The 25,352-nt window shown below is 48.6% G+C and overlaps 1 protein-coding gene across 3 annotated transcripts in view; it reads right to left on the bottom strand.

The window, feature by feature from the left end:
* The window catches only part of SYT17 (synaptotagmin 17), a 70,724-nt gene that overhangs the window by 12,847 nt on the left and 32,525 nt on the right, over positions 1 to 25,352 (bottom strand). For all 3 annotated transcript variants that reach the window (XM_012736052.2, XM_012736051.2, XM_012736050.2), the window contains 2 exons: positions 16,474 to 16,594; positions 14,562 to 14,717 (listed from right to left, as the gene is read on the bottom strand). In XM_012736052.2, the coding sequence (XP_012591506.1) occupies positions 14,562 to 14,717; positions 16,474 to 16,594 (277 nt within the window). The remainder of the gene's footprint in view (positions 1 to 14,561; positions 14,718 to 16,473; positions 16,595 to 25,352) is intronic.

Below are 25,352 nucleotides of genomic sequence, written 5' to 3'. Positions count from 1 at the left end.
GGTTGCTGTGAGCTAGGCTGATACCACGGCACTCTAGCCGGGACAACAGAGTGAGACTCTGTCTCAAAAAAAAAAAAAAAAAAAAAAAAAGAGAGAAATGCACGTTCTCAGGTCTACCCAGCTCTCTCGAATCAGAAACTGGGGGGCAGGGGCCCGGCAACCTCTTTGAACAAAGCCCCGGGTGACTCTGATGCATGCTTGAGGTTGGCATTGGTTCTCAGCAGGACCACACATGACAATCACCTGGAGAGGAGAGAGGACATTCCCGGCCAATTGGCATGATCTCTGGAGGTGGCCCTCCTGTGCAGCCAGGTCTGAGATGCACCGGTCTAGGGTAGGGACCCTCACGCAGACAGTAAGTTAGGAATAGAAGCCTCTTAAAAACACCCAAAGAAATCAGCCTCATTGGTTTGGAGTGAGGTCTCATCTCTGATTTTTTTTTTTTTTAAGATGTTTCTGAACTTGATCTGTGTGAAACACTTAGCCTTCCATGACCTGTTAAAAAATATGTGTGTCTCAGTGTCTTCAAAGGACGAAGAATTCTGCCACAATTATTTATTTCTTTTATTGTGGGGACAGGCTCTGGGGGCCATTTCAAAAGAGAATTCTCAAACTGGTTTTGCATAACGGTAACATCGCTTAAAGAACAGTAGCCGGTACTTAGAGGCCCCGCAGCCCTGTGTTTATTCCTTAACTTGTAATGTTAAGGAATTGTGTGTTTATTGTTCATTCCTTAACTTGCAATGTGGGCCAGTGTGGCATTATACTCGAATCTATCAGTTGATAAATTATCCTTCAACTCATTGACTTAATGCAATATCACACAGCCATTGATAATCACCAGGGGGCTCTGGACCCCACAGGACCACACACTCTCTTTGCTGTTTCTCCCCCGTCAGGGCCTTCGCGCTTTCTGTTCCCCTTGGCCGGAATGCTCTTCCCACACACATCCACATGGCACACCCTGATCTCCTTCAAGGCTCGGCTCAAAGGACACCCTGTAAAAAGTTGTTACCCCCACCCCATCCTTCACGACCCCTGCTTCCATTTTCTCCTTCACACTTAACCCCCTCTCTGAACTGCACGATTCAGTTGCTTGTTTATTGCCCGCCTGCCCATGTTCAAGTATTGGCCGGATGAAACTGGGATTTTTGTCTGATCTGCTCACTGTCACGCTTTGTCGTGGCCATGGCCACAGCGCCTGGCTCATAAGAGGTGCTCATGAATATTTGTTAAATGAATAAATATGTGCTCATGTGGAAAAGTTATTCAAGATGTGCTAAGTGAAAAGAGCAACTTGCAGTAAAACACGTATATTTTGAATGCTAACAAGAGAGTGGAGATAGATAAACATACACCAACGTGCAAATATACACACACACACATATACATGTGAGTACATATACACGTATACACATTCCTGGCAAGAAGCTATAATAGATTGTCTTTTTTTTTTTTTTTTTCTTTTGTCTTTTTTTTGAGACACAGTCTTGCTCTGTTGCCCGGGCTCGAGTACCATGGAGTCAGCCTAGCTCACAGCAACCTCAAACTCCTGGGCACAAACGATCCTCCTGCCTCAGCCTTGCAAGTAGCTGGGACTATAGGTGTGCGGCACCACGCCTAGCCAATTTTTTCTATTTTTAGTTGCCTGGTTAATTTCTTTCTATTTTTTTTTCGTAGAGTCAGGGTCTCATTCTTGCTCAGGCTGGTCTCGAACTCCTGAGCTCAAGCGATCCTTCCACCTTGGCCTCCCAGAGTGCTGGGATTACAAATGTGAGCCGCCACACCCGACCACGATAGAATTATTAAAAGTGGTCAACTCTGAGTAGGGGAAATTAGAGACTTTGACTTTTTATTGTCGCCCTTTCCTTTTACTGTTTGCACATTATATATATATGTGTGTGTGTGTGTGTGTGTATGTATGTGGTTTTTACATCTTTTATAAGTGATATTTTATTTTACATATCATTCCTACACAAGTAGTAATGGATATCAATTCATTAATATTTATTAATATACTGATAGTTAATGTATTTATAGAAATAGTACGTAATATATACATATAAAATATATAGATTATATCTAAATAATAGTATATATGTATGCATACACATATATATACATATACATGTAGTGTATAGAAACATATATCTTTTATAATAACCACATTAAAAAGCCATGAGTACTACCCTACCATGGAACCCCTTCATGTCACCACTTGCAGGTGACATGCTCTGTCCGTCTTCCTAAGAGGGCTCCTGATTCCCTCTCAGGCTGGGTGGCACTGCAGCCCATCTGCCCGTGCCAGGCCACCTCAGGGATGGGGCTTGTTTGCACAGCAAGGTATTTCTGTTTGCCCAAGTTTTTATGGGTGGAGACAGGGAAGTCATTTGAAAAATCTGCACAGATGAGCACGGATTCACTCAGCACACTCTGCCCCTGAGTTCTGCACTCCCAGGCAGCCAAAGAGAAACCACTGGGAATGGTGATGGCTTGACACAACAGAAAGAGAGTAAACAAGCCGCAAACAGGTGCAGAGCAGGAGCTGGCTGGCTCTGAGCCCGCGCCAACCTGCCCTCTCAGCTCCTGGCGGAGAGCACCACCCCACCCCACAAACTCCAGGACGCCCACGGAATCCCACCGCCTGGGGCTCAGGGTTTCTTACCCTCGGCACCACAGACATTTAGGGATGGGTCGTTTTCCGCTGTGAGGGGCTGTGTGTTCAGTGTAGGATGTTTAGCAGCATCCTGGGCCTCTACCCAGAGGCATCCCCTGAGTTGTGATCTCAAGACATTGTTAAACATCCCCGGGGAGGAGGTACAAAATCACCCCAGGCTAAGAACCGCTCCTTTAACTGCTTTTATAAGTCAGCAGGTGCCTGGGGCTACCACCAGCCTAGGCTGTGGGATTCCCCCACTGCTGACCCTGGTCATGAACTCAGAGGCAACAAGTGCTCAGGGAGGCAGTGGGGCAAAGCAGGCTTGCACAGGGCGCAGGCTGGCTCTTCCATTTGCCTGCTTGGGTGTCTGTGGCAGAGACGGCTGTGTGGTCACCTGTTCTCCCTCAACATGCAGCTGGACTACACGTCCAGCCTCCCCCGCAGGGAGCTCCAGCAAACAGAATGTGAGTGGAGTTGGGAGGGAAAGTGATGCGTGTTACTTTGAGGACTGGCCCACAAACACTTCTCAGCAGCCCTCAGCTCTCTCTCGCCCCCAACCACCAGCTGGAGATGAAACCCTCCAAAGCCTGAGAGGGCGGAAGAGCCACAATATGGAAGGAGCCTGGGTCACCAAACTACTGCATGCAAGGCAACCCATGAAAGGACCCACAAGGAACTATTGTGGAAGCAAGAAATAACTCCTATGGTGTCACACCACAAAACCTTGGTGGCTGATCTGCTACAGGAGCTAACCTTATCTTAACCAATACAAGGACTTCAGCCGTTTAGCAAGTCACATGAGCTTTCCGAGCTTCAGTTTTCTCCCCTGTCAAACGGGATAATAATAGGATCTACCTCATTTGGTTGCTGTGAGACCAGTTGAGACAGTGTTTGTAAAGTGCTCAGGACAGTGCTTGGAGGACTGTAAGCCTTAATAATAAACGTTGGCCATTATTATGCAAAGAGCTGCCACTAAATTCCTGCTCCCTCAACCCCACCTCCAAGTTAGCAGCTCTTCCCATGATTTCTTTTGTGTCTTCTTTTCCAAGCCACCCTCCGTATCTTGGAAAAGGATGATTTGCCCTGGTCCTCCAATGCCTTAGGGGCTCATTGAGTTTTAGGGACACGTCTTGTAATAAGGCTGGGGGGGCCTCATTTTGTCACAAGGTTATCTAGGCACATCTAAAGTGTCCTGGCCTCTTACCAGGACAGGCCACTGAGAGGGCAAGGGTGACCTTGAACAAGGATGGAAGAGGAACCCACCCACGAGTCGTCCACAGGCTGCCCCTCCTCTGCTTCTCCAGCCCCAGCATAATTAAGCAGAATAAAATCCCAAAGCTGACATATAATGGGAACTTTGGCAACCAAGTCAGTAGACACTGGTCCTTGCTTCCTGGGCCCATTCTGTAGCTCAGGGTCCTAAAGGGGGTGACCAACAGTTAAGCCCCAAAGCCCCTCCCCCCCCTGGCTCATGAAGACAGAGGGGAAGCCATGATCTTTTGCCCACTGACCGCCCTACTGATTCTTCACCCACCTGTTTGCTTTGTTTTGCCAGGTAAATAATGCCCGTGCCTAAGGCTGTCTCTAAAAATGATTCCCATTATATGCCAGCTACATTCTGTCCTGCTCTAATGCAGGGGGCGGGGGGGGGGGGGAGGTAGAAACCCAGGGAAGCAGTTTTCTTGTCGACTTACAAATAGGAAAAGAGAAAATTACACCCACTGAGCATCTGCTATGCGCTCCTTGCATGCATGTCATCTTGCCCAATTCTTCACAAAGCCAGAAGCCATCTCTGTTTTGCTCAGTTTTATTTCCCTGGTGCCTAACAGCCTTAAGCACACGTAGGTGTTTAATAAACACTTACCACCTCAGCCCCTGACCATGGCCTCTACTCACTGCTCTGCCCTCACTGCACAATTCACTCCATTCATTACCTATGTTCTGCACACTATGGCTTTCTGCCTCTTCCATGAATAAAACAAGCTCATTTCTGCCCCAGGGCCTTTGCACTTGCCCTTTCCTCTGCCTAGAATATTCCTTTCCCCCATCTTTCACAGCTGGCCCTTTCTCAGATTACATTACCCAATTCAAAGCAATTCTCCAGGCCCTTTCTGTCAGCACACTCTGTATTTATTTATCATTTCTTTCACCCTAACTAGAATACCAGAAAGGGATGGATTAAGTCTGTCTTTCTGCTGTTTCTTTGGCAACTAATGCTGCACCTCAACATGGTTGGGCTAGAAAAATATTTGAGACAGTATAACCCAGTGACTGAGAGCTTAGATCCTGGCTCCAGGACCTTGGATAAGCTACTTGCCATATTGTTGCCTCAGTTTCCTCATCTATAAAATGGTAATAATAAGGACTCCTATGTCAGAGTGTTGCCATGAGGACTAAATGGGAGAATTCACGCAAAACACCTAGAGCAGCGCCTGGCACGTAGGAAGCGCTGTGGTTTGCTTTCATTATTGTCAAATACCGCATGAACAACCCCGAGTTAGATTTTATGAGCATCTGATCAAAGAAAAGTAGGGGCTCAGAGACATTAAAAGGTTTCTGTTGAAAATGCTACGGCACTAAGCTCTGGGAGTCTGGTTTTCTCATTTCTAAGCCAAAGCTAAAGCGAAACCTCCAGCAAAAGGCCTCCTGGAAATGCAGGCAGCCAGGTGACACGACCACCTGCGCCCTGCAGGCCCTGGCATTTTAGAGGCTAAGCCTTCTCCCACTCACTGGTGGCTCTGGGCCGGGGAAGTCAGGCCGAGGCGACGGATAGAAGGGACGTCTGGAAGCACACTCTCCGTTTCCGATTCCACTCACACGTCTTCGTCTCGACCCTAGCAGGTGCTGGCCTTGGCTGCTGAGCTCAGGACGGCTTCTCGCCAGCACAGAAACAGAGGGAGAAAGCGCGCCCCAGATCTGGCCTCCGCCGGCTCCTCTCTCCCTGTCACTCCATCACTCTGTCTAGCTCGGGCCGCGCAGGAACACGTGTGGCTGCATAAATCCTCAGCCCCCCATGCTCTCCCCCGTGGGGGTCTGCATGGAACCGGGCCCATCCAAAGGCACCGACATCATTAAACAGCCATTCGGATGGAATAAAGCCCCTGGGGAGCTCTGGCAGCCGGCCCGGTCTTCAAAGGCTGCCATTAGAACCCAAAATGAAGGTTTAAGATCCAGCCAAGTTTTACTGCCTGGGTGGACTTTGGCAGCCTCCGGCAGCTCTCAGGAGGAGAAGCCAAGGCCGGCGTGCCGCTGTGGGCCTGCCCTCTGCCAGGAGAGCCCTGGGGTGACAGGTGTCCGCTCCCATCTGCTGGCCGCCTGGCTGGAGATCTGGCCTCCCTGCAAGCCAAGTGCTGTGCTGAGCACGTTACACGCCATCTCCGTCTGTCCCCACGACAGCCCGAGAGGCAGGAGCTGAGACCTGGAGATAGGAGACCCTGATCCAGAGGAGTTAAGTAACTTGGCCACGACAGGGAATGGTCCCTGACATCCAACCCATCAGCAAGTTCTGTCGACTCTACCTCCCACGTGACATTCCGCCGCGCGACTTCTCTGAAACCCTTCTGCCACCTGCCTGGTCCCAGCTGCCATCGCCTCTCTCCCGGGCCAGCACAGCGGCCTCTCGCAGGACTCCCGTCTCGCCCAGTGATAATCCATTCCGCACTCAACGGCTGCAATGGTATTTTTCAAACATTATCTAGGTCAGATCACTCCCCTGGTCAAAATCCTCCTTGGGCTTCTCAACGCACTTAGAAAAAACCCACAGACTTCTTATCCTACAGGAGCTCCTTGATCTGCTCCCCGCTATTCCCGCAAACTCATGGGGGCCCCTGCTCTGGCCACGCTGGGCTCACGCGGGCGATCAGAGCGTCTTCTAGCCGTTCAAAGTGTGGGCCTCAGACAGCACAGGTGTCACCTGGAGCTCATTAGAGATACGGATGCACAGGTGTCACCCAGATGCACAATACAGAGAGCGAATTTTAACAAGATCTCCAGGTGATTGCCAAGGTGTAGTGGTTAACGGCTTTAGTTAGACGTTTGGCTCAACCGCTCACCAGCTAGGTGACTTCGCGCAAGTTACCAGTTACTTCCTGCACAGCAAAGAATTAGTATTACCCCAAAAGAGGTCTGGCCTTTGCCCTTGGCATCTGGGAGGTGACCTACAGACCCCTAGAATGTCCTAAGAGGAGGGCCTTTGTTTGCCTGGAGGCTCTGGCCACAGGGCAGTCTAGCAATGTGATTTAAGATACGGGTTTTACGGCCACTCCGTGTCAGTTCAGATCTCTGGAGAAGTCGACCTCTGGCCAGACCTCTGGGAGAAGCAAGAGACTGAAGATCAGACACCTGAGCAGCATGTGATCGAGCCGCAGCAAAAACTCTGGACACTGAAGACGTGGGGGGCTTCTCTGGTTGGCTATGCTCTGTGTATACTGTCACACATGGTGACCAGGGGCAGGTAGCACTGTCCGTGACTCCATGGGGAGAGGATGACTGGAAGCTCAGAGCTTAGACCCCTCCGGGAGTCTGCCCTACATCTCTCCTCCCTTGGCTGATTTTAATCTGCATTCTTTCGCTACAATAAAACCGTGGTCATAAGTAGCGCCTTCCCGAGTTCTGGGAGTCGTTCTAGCAAATGACTGAACCTGAGGGTGGTGGTCATGGGGACCCTGGATTTGTAGCCAAATGGTCTGAGGGGACGTGGTCCTTGGGACCCCCAAACTTGCGGCTGGTACTTTCAGTGAGGGCAGTCTTGTACGGTCTGTTCTCAGATTCTGCAGCTGGGCTAAACTCACTGCACTTCCTTTCTCTAAAGCTTCAGGTTTCCCCGACTGAAAAATGGCCACAAGACAGATCATACCTTATGTTTTTGTTGAAAGATTAAGTGAGATCATGAACACACAGGAAGTTCATGATAAATGTAAGTATTACTGTCCCCATTGTTCAGACAAGGAAACCAAGGCTCAGAGAGGTGAAGCCACTGGCCGAGAGTCACACAGAAGCCAGCCCTGTGCCTTCGTGCCACGCCGCTTCCTCATGAGTTGCTAATGTTCTCTGGCAGAACAGCAGTGGTTTGGCTGAGCGTGAAGCCCAGCAACCTGGAAAGGAACTCAGGGGTCCTCTGGGGTGAGACACCCACCCCCATACCAGTGCTCCCCACTGTCTCTCTCCTCTCCTTCTGGGGTTCATGCGACATGAATGTTAGACTTTTTGATGTTTCTCCATAGGTCTCTCTTTTTCCCTTTCTGCTCCTCTTTCCCCAGACCGATTTCTCTCGATCTGCCTTCAAGCTCACTAACAGCTTCCTCTGTCACTTTCATTTTGCTACTGAACCCATCCAGTGAATATTTTATTTCAGTTATTGTACTTTTCAGCTCTAAAATTTCCATTTTTTTTTTTTTTTTTTTGAGACAGAGTCTCCACCCGTGCTAGAGTGCTGTGGCACCATCATAGCTCACAGCAACCTCAGACTCCTGGGCTCAAACAGCCTTCTTGCTTCAGCCTCCCAAGTAGCTAGGACTATAGGTGTGTGCCACCACCCCAAGCTAATTTTTCTGTTTTTTGTAGAGATGGAGTCTCACTCTTGCTCAGGCTGGTCTCAAACTCCTGGCCTCAGGCGATCCTCCCGCCTTGGCCTCCCAGAGTGCTAGGATTTATAGGCACGAGCCTCTATATCCAGCCCATTTGGTTCTTTTTTTGTATCTTCTATTTCTCTGTTAATCTGCTGATATTCTCTACCTTACCATTCTTTTCAAGAAGATTCATCCTTACTTCCTGGAGCATGGTTACAAAGTCTTCATCTGATAATCCAACATCTGAGCCATCTTGCAGTAGGCATCTGTTGGTTATATTTTCTCCAAGAATTTGCCAGATTTTTCTGGTTCTTTATAAATCAGGTCATTTGGGATTCTATCCTGGACATTCTGAATACTATGAGACTCTAGGTCTTCTTTAAATCCTATTGAATGTGTTGATTGTTTTTTTTTTTTTTTTAGCAACTGATCAGGAAAGGTTCGGACCACAGATTCTGACCTGCCTTCTGCTTGCTGTTATTCCAATGTCAGTTCAGTTTTCCAAGCCTTTGCGGTGCTACTCACACCTGCCCCTCAGGTGTGTCCCCAGGGGCCTAGGTGGTGGGCTACCCTATCGTTCAGTTCTCAAAGCCTTTAGTAGACTGCTTAGGATGCTGTCCACTCGGGTGCGGCTCGGAGGGGAGTCCAGAAGTTCATACGCAGGTTTATGGGACCCCTTCTTGAGCTCCTCCCCTCTGTAGTCCTCCCACATGCTGGCTCCCAGGGGCCCCACCTTCATGGTCCTCTGGCTAGAAACCAGGGCCTTTAGGCTCTTCCTTCTGCAGCTCACCTGCCGAGACGGCACCTGGGTCTGGAGCCAGGTGCCTCCCCCACCCCGCCAACCCCAGGGAGCCGCAGGGAGCACAGACCGGTCTGGTTCTGCGGCGGCCGGGTGGGCACAGGTTCAGCGCCAGTCCCTGGCTCCCAGACGCCGCACCCGCTGGCAGCTCTGGGGGGATGTCGGTTAGGGGAGAGAGATCCCAGAGAGACAACCACAGGCTGCTGGGCTGAGCTCGTCACCCCAAAAGTGCCAGCACCATTCCATCCCTTTCACACACTGCGATGATCAAAACAGCAGAAGACACGATTCTCCGAGTGGCCACTTCGGGATGGGTCCGCGTGCTGACGTGCCCGTAATCCCCATAATGGGAAGCATTGCTACATTTTACGCAGGAGCCAGCGGCTCCGAGAGGTGGAGTCCCACAGCTGGGTAATGGCGGGGCCAAGTCTCAAACCCAAATCCGCGTCACTCCAGGGGCTGCTCATCTTTGGCAGCGCCCATCAGACACCATCGCCCCTGGCATTTACAGAGCACTAACCTTGCACAAGGCACCGTCTAAAGATTTTCACATCAAACAGTGAGACTGAGAGCTCGTAAGACAGGAGGAACCTAAGGTCTAGAGAAGGCGTACCGTTGCCTGACGTCACGCGCTTGCCAGACGGGGAAGGCGGGATGGGAGTCCAACCGCAGCGCGTTCCCACCCACCCTCGAATGGCTGTGCAGCCCCCTCTCAAGGAGGCAGAGCTGGGCGGGGTGCCGGCGGGTCAGGCTGGGAGGGGAGAAGACGGCGGCTGCTGGGCGGCTGTGGAGAGAAGGGGTGAGGCATGGGGGGCTGCAGGGAAGCCTCTGCGCCCCGGAACAAACCCACAGCATCTCTCCTTCTCTTCCAGAATGGCTCTGCCCCTCTTGGGTTGGCTTCCTACGCTGGAGACCCTCAACTTCTCCCCTGTCCTGCTTCCCAAACCCCAGCACTTTCTAGGCATGTCCCCTGATGCCCACTCGCCCCGGGGTCTTTCCGGGCACGAGGGCGGCGTGCTGGCCTCCAGAGCTCCGTCCGTCCCCGCCGCGCCTCCCCGCTCACCGCCCCGCGCCAGCAGATCCGATTAGCCAATTTGATGCTCCAGCTGCACAGAGCCGAGCAATTACGGAAAACAGACCAGGTGCCTTGGAACTTACTGTCACAGAGGGGCCTGGGAGGCCTCATGACAGACAGCCGGGTGTGCAGGGAGGCCGAGCAGGAGAGACCAAGGGTGGGCAACCAGCCTGTGCAGGACAGCCGCTGGGGGAGCTTTGAAAAACACAGATCCTCGCCAAAAAAGACCAGATGCCTGGGCTGACTTAGTTGGTCTGGGCTGGGGCATGGGCACCAGGATTTTTTTAAAAGTCTCCCAAGTAATGCTCGTGTACAGACACGGTTACGGTGCAGAGAGTCTGATTCTTGTTAACGTGTGGCATGGTCGTCACTCGCCCTGGGTATTCTACGTATTTGCTCCCCAGAGTGTGGTCTGCGGACCCACAGCACAGGCATCGCCCGCGAACTGTCAGAAACGCAGAGTCCTAGGCCCCACCTCGGCCCTCGCTCAGTCAGACTCCGCACTTTAACAAATCCCCGAGAGACGCCACGTTCTCCAGTCCTCACTAGAGACACCAAGGGTTGGCAAAAAGCGAGCAGTGTCTGTCATTGCCCTTCTCCCGTGTCCCCTAGCTGCCCAGCACTGGTTGTCACTGGTGGGCCCCTCTAAGGCTACGCCCAGGGTGACTCCTGCAGCAGCTGCCTTGGGACACTCTCCCGGGACGGGCGGGCAGCAGGGCGCGGGTCCTCCGCCCTGGCCGCGGCAGCCTGACAGCTCCCAGGTGGAACGATGACGTCAGCCTCCATTTCTCTTCCCGGCCGGACCTTCCCTCCCCTGCCATGATCCTGTCTACACCTGCTGGGCCTTCAGCTCCCAGCTCATGTGTCACCTCTCACCCCCTCTGCACCACGCCCTGCAACTCTCCTTCCTCATCCTTAGACCAAGTCCTAATCCAGTCCTTATGGGTGTGGTGTTTAATTAATGTCTGTCTGTCCCCACAGTTAAGCTCCATGAGCACCATGAATGTCTGGTTCTCTACTGAACACACAACATCGAGCACAGTGCTAGGTACGGAGTAGGTGCTCCAAAAAATTCACCTGACACCTGGTCAGCTCCTGCCCTAGGGTGTGAGGTCCCAGCCCCTCCCACTTCCACCATAAGATGCCACCTGCATGCTGCAATACTCCCACCCTGCCTTCCCCCCGGCACTGGGAACCGTTCCTAACCCAAGTGTCTCTTGACTAAGCTTGCAAAAGGAAGAAAAGCTTTGAGTGCCTTTCAGAAGGGCAGGAAGTCTAGGGTACTTAGGGGAAACTGAGGAAGAGGGCTAGAGGTACAATACATGACATTTGATTCCTTCTTACTTAGGGATTTCCCCAAAACTTCACCTCCAAGAAGATAGTCTTCCTCTAACATTGGGAGAAAGATAATACCCCAGCCAAGTAAGTCTGCAAAATAATTTTTTCCTTTCCTTTTTGGGTTTTTTCACAGAATCTCAGCCTCTTTAGTTGCCGCAGTGGGTGGAATATCTTATTTATTTACGTATACACACCTGGCTTTCTTTCTGACAAGCCTCAAGGTGGCATCTGGCTGCATAAATTTGGTGTCTTTCAAGTAACAACAACAATAGCTAATACTTAAGGAGTGTTCTAAGTTTTTGCATATATTAACCCACTTGGACTTGACAACAACTCACTGTAGTAGTAGCACCACTGTCCCCATTTTACAGGTAAGGAAGCCGAGGCAAAGAGAGGCCAAGCAAAGTGCCAAGGTCACACAGCAAATAAACAACAAACATGAGCCCAAGCCAAGGGTCTGGCCCTGAACCAACATGCCGTATTCTCGCAATTCAGCGGCATCGAGTACATGCACATTCTTGGGCGGCCATCACCACCATCCAACTCCAGACTGTTTATCTTCCCAAACTGAAACTCTGTGCACACTGAACAGTAAGTCCCCATTTTCTCCTTCCCCCAGCCTCTGACAGCCTCTGTTCCACTTTCTGTCCACGAAACCAATGGTTCTAGTCATCTCACAGAAGTGAAATGATATGGTATTTGTCTTTCATGTCTGGCTTGTTTCACTTAACATTAATAATGTGTTCCAGGCTCATCCATGTGGCAGCACGTGGCGGAATTTCCTTCCTTTCTAAAGCTGAGGAATATTTATAATATTTTAATGTTTATAATATATAGGTATATTTATAATAGATATGTATATTATATATACATATATATATATATATACACACACACACATACACCTCTCACACATTTTGCTTATCCATTTACCTGTCGGTGGACACTTGCCTTGCTTCTACCTTTTGGCTACTATAAATAATGCTGCCATGGACATGGATATACAAATATCCAAGTCTCTGTTTTCAATCCTTTTGCATATACACCTAGAAGTGGAATTGCTAGATCGCACGGTAATTCTACTTTTAACTTTTTGAAGAATTGCCATCAAACTGCATTTCTTTTTCCTTTTTTCCTACATCCATTAACAGCCCAACCACCTCAGTGGCCAAGTCCACTTGACTTTGGTTCAGCAAACCTGCCCGAATTTCCCAGAAGGCCTCTGGACCCCACGTTGCATTCTCAGGAGCCAAAAAGCAATTTTACCCATCTTTTCTTTTCTTTTTTTAAACTTCAGCTGCAAAAATCACCTGATCGAAAACTGCAGAAGAAGAATCCTCATCCCACACAGGAAAGGAACTGTTCAGAAAGTCCAGCCCACCAGCTAATTACGGGCTTTTACCAGGGATTCTCGGCAAATGCTTAAATTGCAGATCAACCTGACTTTTGTTATGAAGTGTTGGGAAACAGACTAATGGGCTGGGTTTCAGATCTTCAACCTGGAGGTGACAGCTCTTTCCCTCTGCGGATAAATAAAGCAGGTTAGAATCTCACGGATTTGAGTTCAGGAGAATCATGGCTTTGCTGAGATCGGCACTGGCTGGACCTGCATTTCTATTATTCCAGCCGGTCCCCTTTATGCAAAATGCCACTCCTGCTGGGATTTCCACTCACAGCTGCAGTTCTGACCCCTGGCTGTGCAATAGAAATATTAGAAATGCATGGTGTGCTTTAAAAACAGCAAGACCAGAGCTCGAATCCTAATTCTGCCGGCCTGAGACCTTGGGAGGGTCACTTAGGTTTTAAACCTTAGTCTGCAGAGCTGTAAGTTGAGGGTGAGGACATCGACTTTACAGGGTGGGAGTTATGGCAGATGTTAGGAATGACATAGCGAAGTCTCTACTATAATTGGAACATGGGAAATAATAACCGTTACTTCCATTAACTCTAACCCACTGTGGTAGGCTGCCTCCTAGCTCCCAGCAATCCCTGCCTCCCACTGTTCACGGGCTTTGTATCCCCTCCTCCTGAGTGTGGGCTGGCCCCAGCGAGTTGCTTCTAATGAACAGAATATCAGAATATAACCACGGCGGTAGAATGTCATTTCCAAGATTAGATTATGAAGAGACTTTGGCCACCTCTTCTCCTCCACTTGACCGCTCTGATGAAAGCCCTCTGCCACGTTGTTAACTGCCCTACGGAGAAGCCCAGGTGACGAGGAATTGGGGAAGGTCACTGGTCGACAACCTGGAAGGATCTGCGCCCCCCACCCCCAGTCCAACAGCCTGCAGGGAACCAAATCCTGCCGACGACTGTGTGAGCGAGCTTGAAAAGAGATCCTCCTGGGGTGAGCGTTCAGATGAGACCGCAGCCCCGGCTGGTACCCTGACTGCAGCCTGCCCGAGACATGCAGCCAGAGCCGCACGGCAAGGCTAGGCCTAGATCCCTGACCCACAGGAACTATCAGCTCATCAATGTTTGTTGTTTTAAGCTATTAAATTTTGGGGTGATTTATTATGCAGCAATGGATAACTAATATACCCTAGAAACAATAGATTAAATTACACTCTGGAAAAAAAAAAGACTAAATTCTACCAGACAACAGCACATGAAGCCTCTACTTAAATACTATATCCTCAGGGAAGCCTTCCAAAATCCCCGAGTTAGGTGACCACTCTTCTCCATTAGACTGGAAGCAACCTGAGTCATCAGCATCATCATTAAAACAAACATATTGTGAGCACTTATTATGCACCGGGTGCTATTCCAAAGTCATAAGTCAATTACTCTTCACAAGAAATGTATGCCACAAGTACTATTATTGTCCACATTTTATAGACAAGGAAACTGAGGCTCAGAGGAGTTAAGTAACTTGTCGAAGGGTTCGGCTATTATGTGGCAATGCCAGGAAATCTGGCTCCAGAGTCCACATTTGTGACGATTACGTTATATGGCTCTATGAGTCTTGCCCAAGTTCACAGACGGTAAGCGGACTCAAACCCAGACAGTTGAACACCAGACATGAGGTTCTTAAATGCAACTCTTTCTAGATGCTTCCTTCTCTAAGACAGTAAATTGAACATGCCTCACCTGGGGTTCACCAGGGCCTGGAATGCCACCTACCTGTAAACACTAGGCTGGCATTTTCCAGTTCTTCTTGGGGAACTTTGAAGCTGAAGGATTCATTGTAGAAAGGATCGATCGTGCCTCTTAAGAAAGATGTCTTCTTTGTTTTCACAAGCTTGAGTCCATGCACCAGCTGGATTTTCACAAAGGGGTCTGAAAATTGGACACAGCAACACAGAACATTGGAGATCATAAAACCTAATCTGCCCAGCCATTCATCCATTCAACTTCCCAGCCACCTATCTTTTTATTCATTCATTCTTCTATCCATCTATCCATTCAACTTTTCATCTAGCTCTCAGTCCATCCATCCATCCATCCACCCACCTACGCATCCATCCATCTGCTCAGCCATTTGCTAGTTCACTGATCCATTCATCATTTCACCATTCTTTTATCTATCTGTTCTCTTATCCATCAATCTACCTGTCCATCCAAGGTACCGTGAGACAGCCCAACCAGCCATCCATCCTTCTGTCTCTCTATTTTACTATCAATTCATCCACCCATTCATCCATCCATCACTCCAGGCATCCATCCCTCCTTTAATTCATTCATTCTCCCATCCATCCATCTATTATACATCCATCATTTTCCCATCCATCTGCTTATCTGCTCATCCCTTTCTCTCTTCCTCCAGTCATCTAGTATTGGTTGAGGTCCTCCCATGTGTGTGGCATTGTGTTCATTTTATGGATGAGAAAACTGAGGACTCAAGGCAAGTCCTTGATTTGTTGTGAGAAATGATTTATTTAAGATCTGGCTAGTGGAGGCAGAGCCAGACTCAGAGCCTCTCCTGGCTGTGGAAACCCTATCATCATGTCTGGGAGCCCACAGCCTAAATACAGGAGAATAGAGATGGCAGAATTATAACTGTCATCCTTAGAGCAGTTTACAATTTTTAAAGGGATTCATGTACATTATCTAACTTAATATTTGTTTAAATAACCCAGTGACATGAATACTGTTATTATATTAATTTTTGAGATGGAGAAATTGAGGCACATAGAGGTTAAGTAACTTCTCCAAGACCGCATCATCTGCAAGCAGTAAAACTGAGATTTGGTTATAGGCAGTTTGACTCCAGAACCCTTAATCATTTTATCATACTGACTATCCCATGGTGGTGAGTCTGAAACTCTCCAGTCTTAATACCACTCCCTTTACTGGCTCCTTCTAAACCTCTGTTTTTATAATGTGACTTTTGAGAATGCAAGGTGTCTTCTAGCTGTCATCTTATAGCAAAAGTAATTTATTTTAGCTACTGCACTTAGAGAAGACAGTAATTCTACCACTGAGCCAAAGCGATTCCTATGACCATGGCTGTGTTCACAATATCCCATGCTGTCATGGGAGAAGCAACAAACAGGTGAAATAGAATCTATTCCATTTGATTAAAAGTCGTGTTTGAATTGTTTTGCCATAAACTAGACACTTTAAATACAACAGTCTTTCCAGGGCTGGAACTCATAAAGATTTATGGTATACACGATATGAGCTGGGAAAAAACATCAAGGCGTGTCCACCATGCTTACTAATTAGAAAGCATTGTCACTGCTCACTATCACCTCCTGGAGCATGGTGTCTCCATTGCAGGCATAGTGTTTGGAAAGGTAGATAACGTCCTTGGGGTTGCATGGGTTCAAAAACTAGATTTCCAGTAGTTATTACAGCTGGGCTCAGTCAACTCCCCAATTCAAATAGGGTTGCTGAGATGGCATCATTTACCTGCCTCATCCTAAGAGACATCTGATTATTTATTTTTCCTCTTGAACTAGCATCCTAGTGATGGATGCTATCTCCAGGGTCTTATCCATACTATCTGGGATGCAGAAATAGATAAGTGGGTCCCCAAACAAACACAGATGTCCCATTAGAGAAGTGGGGGGAGGAGGGGCTCACACTGTACCTGAACCTTGGCTCACGTCTGTCTGAAGAAGTTGCTTGGCCCGAATGACATCAACATTCAGTCTCCCAGCACTTGGGAGATAATTCAGGGACAGAAGCAGCTCCCCCAGCTCCACTTCATTCTGCAGAGACAGGAAATGGTCAGGAAGTTGCTATTTCCTATTATTCCTTCTGCACCCACCATGCAGGAAATTGATGTCAGCAGCTCACAGACGAGTTGCTGTGGGTGGTGGGTCTGTTGACAGTGGGGCCTCTTTCTTTGATTTCTTTTAGCTTCTGCTTCCAATTATTTTCTGCTCTTAAAACACTTACCAGCAACAACAATAACAACAACAAAAGTATCAATAATAATAAAAAATAAATGTCACATTGCCATGTACTATGCGAAGCACTTTACCTGTAATAACCAATTTAATCTTCATTATGAGTCTGTGAGGTATTAGTATCAACCCCATTTAATAGATTTTAGGAAACTGAGGCTCAGAGGGGTTAACTAACACATGCACACAGCTAGAAAGTGGAAGAGTCGGCATTTAGAGGGAGAGAGGCCAATTCCAGATTCTGCGACCACTCTGTTATTCTGCCTCCCAATAAGATGCCTGGGAGGCAGAACACCCCGCAGAGTAACTATCCGGGTGAGAAATCTGTTCTTAACCTGTAGTCCACAATGGAGCCCACGCTTCTAGCTTCACCATGGCAACGCTTGGCACTGTGACATCCCTTGTTGAAGAGCACCCATTCCCTCAATGTCAATGCTATCACACTGTGAAAAATTCACATGAGCACCTAAGTGCATGACTCCACACTGCCAAAAATACCTAGAGCACAGGAGGTCACCTTACTTTTTTTTTTATCCCTTTAAAAACTTTACTGTAGAAAATTTCAACTACATACAAATGAACAGACTAGCACAATAAATCTCCATTTATCCACTGCCCAATGGTGACAATTACCAACATTCTACTGAATGATGTTTCCCCTAAACCCCTATTTGTACACAATTTTAGCTGAATATTTTAACCTAAGTCCCGACATGGTGTCATTATACCCGTATACCCTCCAGAATGCATCACTCACCGATAACATCAAAACAAACATTTTTAGTATGAGAAATTTCCAGTCATAGTCAAAAGAAGGCAGAAGAGTATAAGTAAGGAAGGACCTCTACATACCTCACCAACACTCAGCTCCAAAAATTTTCATCTCATGGTCAATCTCGAGTCACCTAGAGTCACCTATACCTTCATTAAACTCCCTATACTGCTCCAAAGTAAATATTAACACCAGGCATCCTATTATTTTATCTGTAATATTTTCATATGTATCTTTAAAAGGTAAGCTATCTGTCTCTGTCATCTCTCTATGTTTGTCACCTGTCATTTCTCTATATCTATCTGTATCATCAACCTATCAATCATCAATCTATATATGTGTCTATCATCTATGTATTTATCTATCGCCTCTATCTTTTTTTGGTGTCAGTCATTTCAGCAAATTGATGCCAAATGGTGGCTCCAGAACAATGTTTGGTCCACAGAAGATGGTCAAGAAACATCTGCAGACAGGGTGAAAGTTAAACCAAAAGGCTGCTGTACAGAGTGAGTCAGTCCCCGAACAAATAAGGAACAGCCTCGCTCGCAAGTTCACGCAGAGGTTGCAAACAGGCAGCCTGTAGGTGTGGTTTGTTTGGCCCACGTCATATTTAAACAGATAATTACTTGCTAATTATTATATAATTAATGAACCAAGCTATTTCACAGTTTTAATAAAATCTGGGTTTCTCACCTTGCTTGAAAAAGAGGAAGATCTGGCAAGACTGGACCCATGTGCCCACCTGGCCACTGACAAACATTCTTTTCTTCTTTTTTTTTTTTTTTTTTCTTTTTTTCTTTTAACATTCTTTTCTTGACTAAACTGTATTCAGGCTCCTGAACCTTCTCCCAGGCGTATTTGTGGACTTCCTTGTAAAAGCCAGTTTTAGCAAAGAATTCTGCTAAGTCAGTTAAACAAGAAGCCCCCACCCCCAATATCCGATCATTCCTCATCCTCCGCCATGCCCCAGGTGATGTCTGATTACCTGGGCCTGTCTTCAGCGAGAATCTCATTAGATGGGTTTAGCCAGGATCCCTCTTACCTCTGACGTTTCCTCTTAGTAATTTTCCATCCACTGCCCCCACCTGGCTCCTCGGCCATAAATTCCTTCTTGTCCACACTGCATTCGAGGCTGAGCCCGATCTCTCTCCCCCACTGCAAAATCCCATCTCTACGCCTCTCCTGCTGGTCCTTACCGAGCTCTAACACGCGTCATTGAATCATCTTCCTTTGACACACATCTGGCCACAGCGCCCTCCTAGATGGGATCCGCCCCCTTCGTGTCACTCTGCCTCACCCGCCCCCTTTCGCCCTTCTTCCCTTTCACCCTTCTTTCCGTTCCTGCCGCCCTGCCCTGGGCATCGCAGGTTGTAGATTTTCAAGGCAGGAACGATGAGCTCAGTGTCTGGAGTAATAAAAGTTCAGAGCCCTTTACACAGTTGCTAGGGCTTTTCTGCTGGTTCTCAAGGGCCTGGGAGATGCAACATCTTCGGGGCACGACCGTGCAGACACCTGCACCCTAGCGAGAGCTGAGCATTCTGCAGGGGCCCAGGCCAGGGAGGCGCCATCTGCGTCCTCCTGGACTTTGCCCCTCCCAGGTTATAAGTCAGAGTGACACCACTTTCCTTTTAAAATCAGCCAGCTTTTCATCTCACGATGCAGCTTTCCAGCTGGAGGTTGTGGCTTGTAATTCAGCCAACTGAGCTGCATAAATGGGGTGAAAAAAAAATAGATTCTACAAATCTAGTGTCATCAAGGGTATTTTATTTAGAGATGAGGCCAACTGAGGAACAATTGAGTATGGCAAGAAATTTAGCCTGCCTATTATAGACCATCGGTTCTCAGCGGGGAGTGATTTTGCCCCTCAGAGGACATCTGGCAACATCTGGAGACACTTTGGGTTGTCATAACTGGGAAGAGGGCTGCAACTGGCACCTAGTGGGTGGAGCCAGGGCTGCCGTAAACATCACAGTGTGCAGGGCAGCCCGGCAGTAATCATCCCGCTCAAAAAGGCAACAGTGCTGAGGCCGAGAAACAGCGGAATAGGCTGTTACAGGGCCGGCAAACAGAAAGGGAGTTAGATGTCTCTTTGAAATAAAAAAAAAGTTAAATGTCCTTCGACCCGACAGTTGCATTTGCAGGCACTTTGCCACACAGACGTACTCACACACGTGTGCCCAGATGCGTGCACGAGGATAACAGGTGAAAGATCATGCACTCGATAAATTCACTGTGGGACAGCCACGTGCCACACGCCTGGAGACACCTCAGTGAGTGAGGGCGGTCCCCGTCTTTACGGAACACACGAGAGACAGACAGGACACAGATTTTAAAAATACATCTAGATGATTTCAAATACCGTTAAGTATTAGGGAGAAAAATAGAGCAGCGTGAGAGAGGGGAAAGGACCTTTCTTGCGTGACGGAAATATTCTTTATCTTGAGTGTGGTGGCAGTTACGTGGGTGCATTTTGCCAAAAAACCAGCACACCGTACATCTAACATGCATGTATTTATTATATGTAAGTTCTACCTTAATAAAGTTGATTAAAAGCGAGGGATTTGAAGTGAGCACATGTGGCAAAGTCTTAGCCACTTGTCAAATCTGGGAGATGGGTACATGGCTGTTTGTTTTATTATTTTTGTTGGAAACATTCCCATTGAAAACATAAAAATAAATACTGAAAAGGAGAGCAAGACAAAGGAGGCACGGTAAGAGAGCCGACGGGGTTCAGGCGGGAGCTGCCAATCCAGCCTCCGTGACAGGCGGGGTTGAGGAGCGGGGAGTGAGGAGGGAGCCCCAGGAAGCTGGGAGGGGACTCGCCAGGCAGGGGGACAGCAAGTCGAGGGCTGGGGCAGTGGGAGGAGGAATGGACCTGGAGTGTTCAAGGAACAAAGGGAAGGCCCGTGTGGCCAGATTGTACTGAGAGGCAGATTTTAGAGATGTCTACAGGGCAGCCTAAGGGCTGCCCTCGTGGGTGTCTGCCCAGCCCTGGCCACCCTCGTGGGCATTGGAAGAAGGAGTGAGGCCATCTCCTGGGCCCTCAATACCTAAGGACCCTCCAGCCCCTCCTGCAGCCCTCAAGAGTAGACACAGTTGCTCCTTCCCTCCCCTGGGGCCACGGACTGGACCTGCGACCAGGCAGCTCCCTGGAGCCACGTTCCTTCTAAGCAGGCTGAGTGTCACTCATCTTCAAAAAGCAAAGCTCCTCTGTCCCTTCTTCCCTTTGCAGGACACACGCTCGCCGCGCTCTCCGCCCACCCCACCCCCACCCAGCACACGCACACATCACGGCTTCCCTGCTGTCTTTTTCCAGGGAAGCATTTCCATTGATCCGGCCACTCTTTCTCTCTGCCTCATCTGGGGAGTGATCAATATGCAAGACTGTCGTCTGGAGTCAGGGCAACGGTTGGCAGAAAATAAAAAAGAGCGCCAATTATGCAATATCGAAGGATTCACTGATTCCTGTAACAATCGCTGATTTAACAGTTACTGGATCCCAGGCACTGGCCACGTGGCAATTGTTTTCGTTATGGCAAAACTTTACGGAGAAATCGCCACGGGACAGGCCCCGTCCTAGGCACACGAAAGCTGAATCTGGTCTCTTTCCCTCAACAGCTCTAGAGGCTTCCACCTTCCAGATGAAGGAATTCAGACTTAGAGAAGCCGCGTGACTTGCTCAAGATCACATCATAAATAAAAAGGACAGGATTCAGGCTGAGCCCATGCACGAACTCTTGCACCACGTGGTGATTAAGCATCAATCATAGACATCGAGCAACTGACAGTTTATCGCAGGACAGCAAGGAAGATACAAAAACAAATCAAAATTCCAGGGGGTGCACAATAGCATGGCTGTAATACATGCACACACACATAGAGCAAATAAAAAAAAAAAGAAAAATAACAAGTGTCGACCAGGAGGTGGAGAACAGGAAACCTATGCGCTGCCAGTGGGGATGAGAAATGGTGCGTCAGTTTGGTGACCAGGTTGGTGGCTCCTCAAAAGGTCAAACACAGAGTTACCATTTGAGGCAGCAGTTCCACTCCTGGGTACATGCCCGAGGGAATAGAAGACACATGTCCACCCAAAAACTTGCGTGCACACGTTCACAGCAACGCTATTCAAAATAGGTGGAAACAGTCTAAGTGTCCACCAACAGACAGATAACAAAACATGGTCTATCTATCCATTGGAATATCACTCAGTCTCAAACAGGGATGAAGCTCTGATCCACGCTACAATGTAGATGAACCCTGAAAACACGCTAAGCGAAAAGAAGCCAGAGACACGAGAGAGCACGGGTTATATGATTCCATTTATAAGATGCCCAACCAGCACAGGTAAATCCACAGGGGCAGACAGCAGTCGTGGGGGCAGGCTCTGGGAAGAAGGGGGAATGCAGAGCGACCGCTTGACAGACACCTGGTCTCGTCTGGGTGAGGGAAGTGTTCCGGAATTAGGCAGAGGTGACGGCCGCACACCACTGACAATGGACTAGATGCCACTGAATTGTACACTTAAAGTGATTAAATGCACATTATGTGATTTCACCTCAATTAAAAAATACTTCTAGGGCCTAAGTGCTAAGGAGCCATAAGAACCAGACCAGACACAGACCGAAGCACAGCCCATTCCTGGGAGGGGTGTGTTCAGGGAAGGCTTATGAAGAAAGAGGCATTTGGGGTAAGCCTTGAAAGATGAGTAGGGTTTGGTTCAGCAAATACTGCAGGGAAGGGCACCCCATACAGGTGGAACAGAATGAGGGAACCCTTCACTATAGCTCCAATTCCCTCTGTTGCTCTGGTCCTGAATTTCTCAATTTCTTAATATAAAGGCCCAAGTAACCTGTTATTTTATTTTTTTATTTTGAGACAAGGTCTCCCTCTGTCACCCAGGCTGGAGTGCAGTGGTGTCATCATAGCTCACTGCAACCTCAAACTCCTGGGCTCAAGCAGTTCTCCCACCTCAGCCTCCTGAGTAGCTCAAGACTACAGGCATGTGCCACCACGCCCAGCTAATGTTTTTCTATTTTCAGTAGAGACGGAGTCTCACTCTTATTCAGGCTGGTCTTGAACTCCTGGCCTCAAGCGATCCTCCCGCCTTGGCCTCCCGGAGTGCTAGGATTACAGGCATGAGCCACCGTGTGCAGCCTAACTTGTTATTAATAATAAAGTAGCTAGTGGCACATGCCTATAATCTCAGCTACTTGGGAGGCTGAGGCAGAAGGATTGCCAGGACGTTGAGGTTGCTGTGAGCTAGGCCGACACCAGGGCACTCTAGCCCGGGCAACAGGGTAAGACTCTATCTCAATAAATAAATAAATAAATAAAATAAAAAATAAAGTAGCCAAAGTTGGTCAATAAATTATATTTTTAAAATCAATTAGTGAGGCTTCTCCTTACAAATAATATCACCCTCACCCATGTGTAGTCCTAGATTGTTATTGTAGTTGAGTGGGAACGACCACACTCATTAAACGGGAAAAGTATGTACGTGCCAGGCCCCCAGGAATGGGTGATGCCTCCCGCCTCTACTTCAAATAAAAAACAAGAAAAAAAAATACATTTTTTTTTTTTTGGCAAGAATTTGCTAGTTCAGAAATAATACCGACGTAAGCATTGAGAAATCAGAACACTGCTGAGATCTGCAGTTGAGAACTGATATTATCTTGAATAACATATGGTCGGGGCTCCATCATTTTCAGGGGCTTGGGGTCTCAAAGACTTACCTTAACCCAGCCCTGGAGAAAGAACAGAGTCCCCACTAAACTCAGGGCCTCCGCCCCGGAGTATGTGGCACACGTGAACGGCGGCATTCACGGGGACATCAAAAACTGCAACCTGGGGGCAAAAATGTCCCCGGAGGGTTCCTGGAGCCAGTGTCTTCCCAGTCCCTCTCCCCTAGAAGCATCTGATGCTGGATTTAAAAGCTGACGAGCGCCAGCTGACCAAGAACTTGGAAGTGGGAACAGAAAGCCGGACCGCCTAGCCGGCAACTCTCAATCTATACCCACCCCCCAGGAGGATCACAGACTCAACCGTGACCCCTGCAGACGCCGCGGAGTATCGGCATTCGACTTGCATTGACCTGGCGCGATTCTGCCCTCTCCCCTCACCACCTCCAGGGACATCTGGCAATATCTAGAGACATTTTTGGTTGTCGCAACTGGGTTGCGTGTGTGCTACTAGCATCTAGTGGGTCGAGGCCAGGGATACTCCTAAACATCCTGCAAGGTGCAGGACAGCACCCCACCCCCAACAAACAATGATCTGGCCCCAAATATCAATAGTGCCCAAGTTAAGAAACCTTGAACTAAACCTTGGGCTGATTCAGATTTTTGTCTTATGCACGATTCTAGGCTGAACAAATGGTTAATGGGAATCAAAGACTTTGAACGCTTCTCCAAGACACGTAAGAAAAGTCCCTTCGCTGCCTCAGCTGCGCTTGTCTCGAGTCTCCTCCATGCAGGAAGAGGCCAAACCACTAGCCACAAGGCAGAGCCAGGGAAGATCAAGCTAAGATTTCCTTCCTTTCCGTTTCCTCCTCAGGCCTTTCTTCTTAGCTGCAAAGAGGAAAGCCAGGCACCAACTACAAAAGTCCTCCCAGGAAGTGGGCTCAGCCTTCCTAAGACAAATGGATTGCTCGTTCTGGGAAGATCTCAACTCTATGAAGTCTCCAAATTTGGTGAGATAAGCTTGGAATGTCAGAGGTGGAATCATTGAGGTCAGTACTCTAGGTTCGTATTATAAAAGAAAACGGAAGCATGCCATTCTCTCGCTTCCCTGTTTAAAACTCCTGTTAAAACACTGTTAGAATAAAACCCAAAGTCCTTAGCCTAGTCCACGACAGGACTCGTCTACCCCAGCACTACTGCCACCTTGGGCTGGATCATTCTTCGTTGTGGGGCCTGTCCCGTGCGTTGCAAGGTGTTCAGCAGCAACCCTGGCCTCTACCCACTCACTGCCGATAGCATTACCCTTCCCCCCTAGTTGTGACAACCCCAAATGTCTCCAGATAAGGCCAAATGTCCCCTGAGGGCAAACACCAGTTGAGGAGTACTGCTCTACAAGGATCAAAATGACCTGACCCCTGCCTACCTCTGAGACCGCCCCTACCAACCATCTCTGTTTGCTTTCTGTTCCTTGAAAATACAAGACCATGCTCACCCCCAGGGCTAGACCCTGCTATTTCCTGGAAATCCCCACTCACCTGTCACCTCCTCTGCTAAGCTTTCCATGACTGCCAGGTGAACATGGTAGTTCCCTCTACCCCCATCGCTTTCGACTGCACCACTTTGTTTTATTTCCTGCACAGCATTTGGTCCTTACCTGCTATTTTCTTGTTCTCCATAAAGGTGAGGATAGCGCCCACATGTCCGCTACTACACGCACGGCTTCCGGAACGGCGTCAGTGCAGGTGACCCCGAGAACTAGCAGTGCGGCCCTCACCGTGGAGGCCGAGCTGCGGCCACACCAGGGCCCGAGAGGAGTCACCGGTACGACGCTCTGTCCCTTGCCCTGTCCAACCTCAAAACAATCGAAGCTGAGATGGGAGAAGGAGCTGGGTGACCAGGACCACGCCCACTTCGTCCCTTGTGGAGGGGCTCTCACGAGCAAAGTGCCCTCCTTTCCCTTTGCATAGGAGCCCAGGGAGTTTAATTTGGTCGAACCACGTGGGGTGGGCTGGGGAGAACCGAAATAGACCATCTGTAAATTACTCAGATGATTCCAGAAGCCGCCCTGCAAGCTCCCTCCCTGGCAGCCGGCTCGGCTCGCTCATCTCTA

Source organism: Microcebus murinus, chromosome 19 (genome assembly GCF_040939455.1).
Source record: "Microcebus murinus isolate Inina chromosome 19, M.murinus_Inina_mat1.0, whole genome shotgun sequence".
Taxonomy (NCBI): domain Eukaryota; kingdom Metazoa; phylum Chordata; class Mammalia; order Primates; family Cheirogaleidae; genus Microcebus; species Microcebus murinus.
This window is presented reverse-complemented; position numbering and strand designations above follow the sequence as displayed.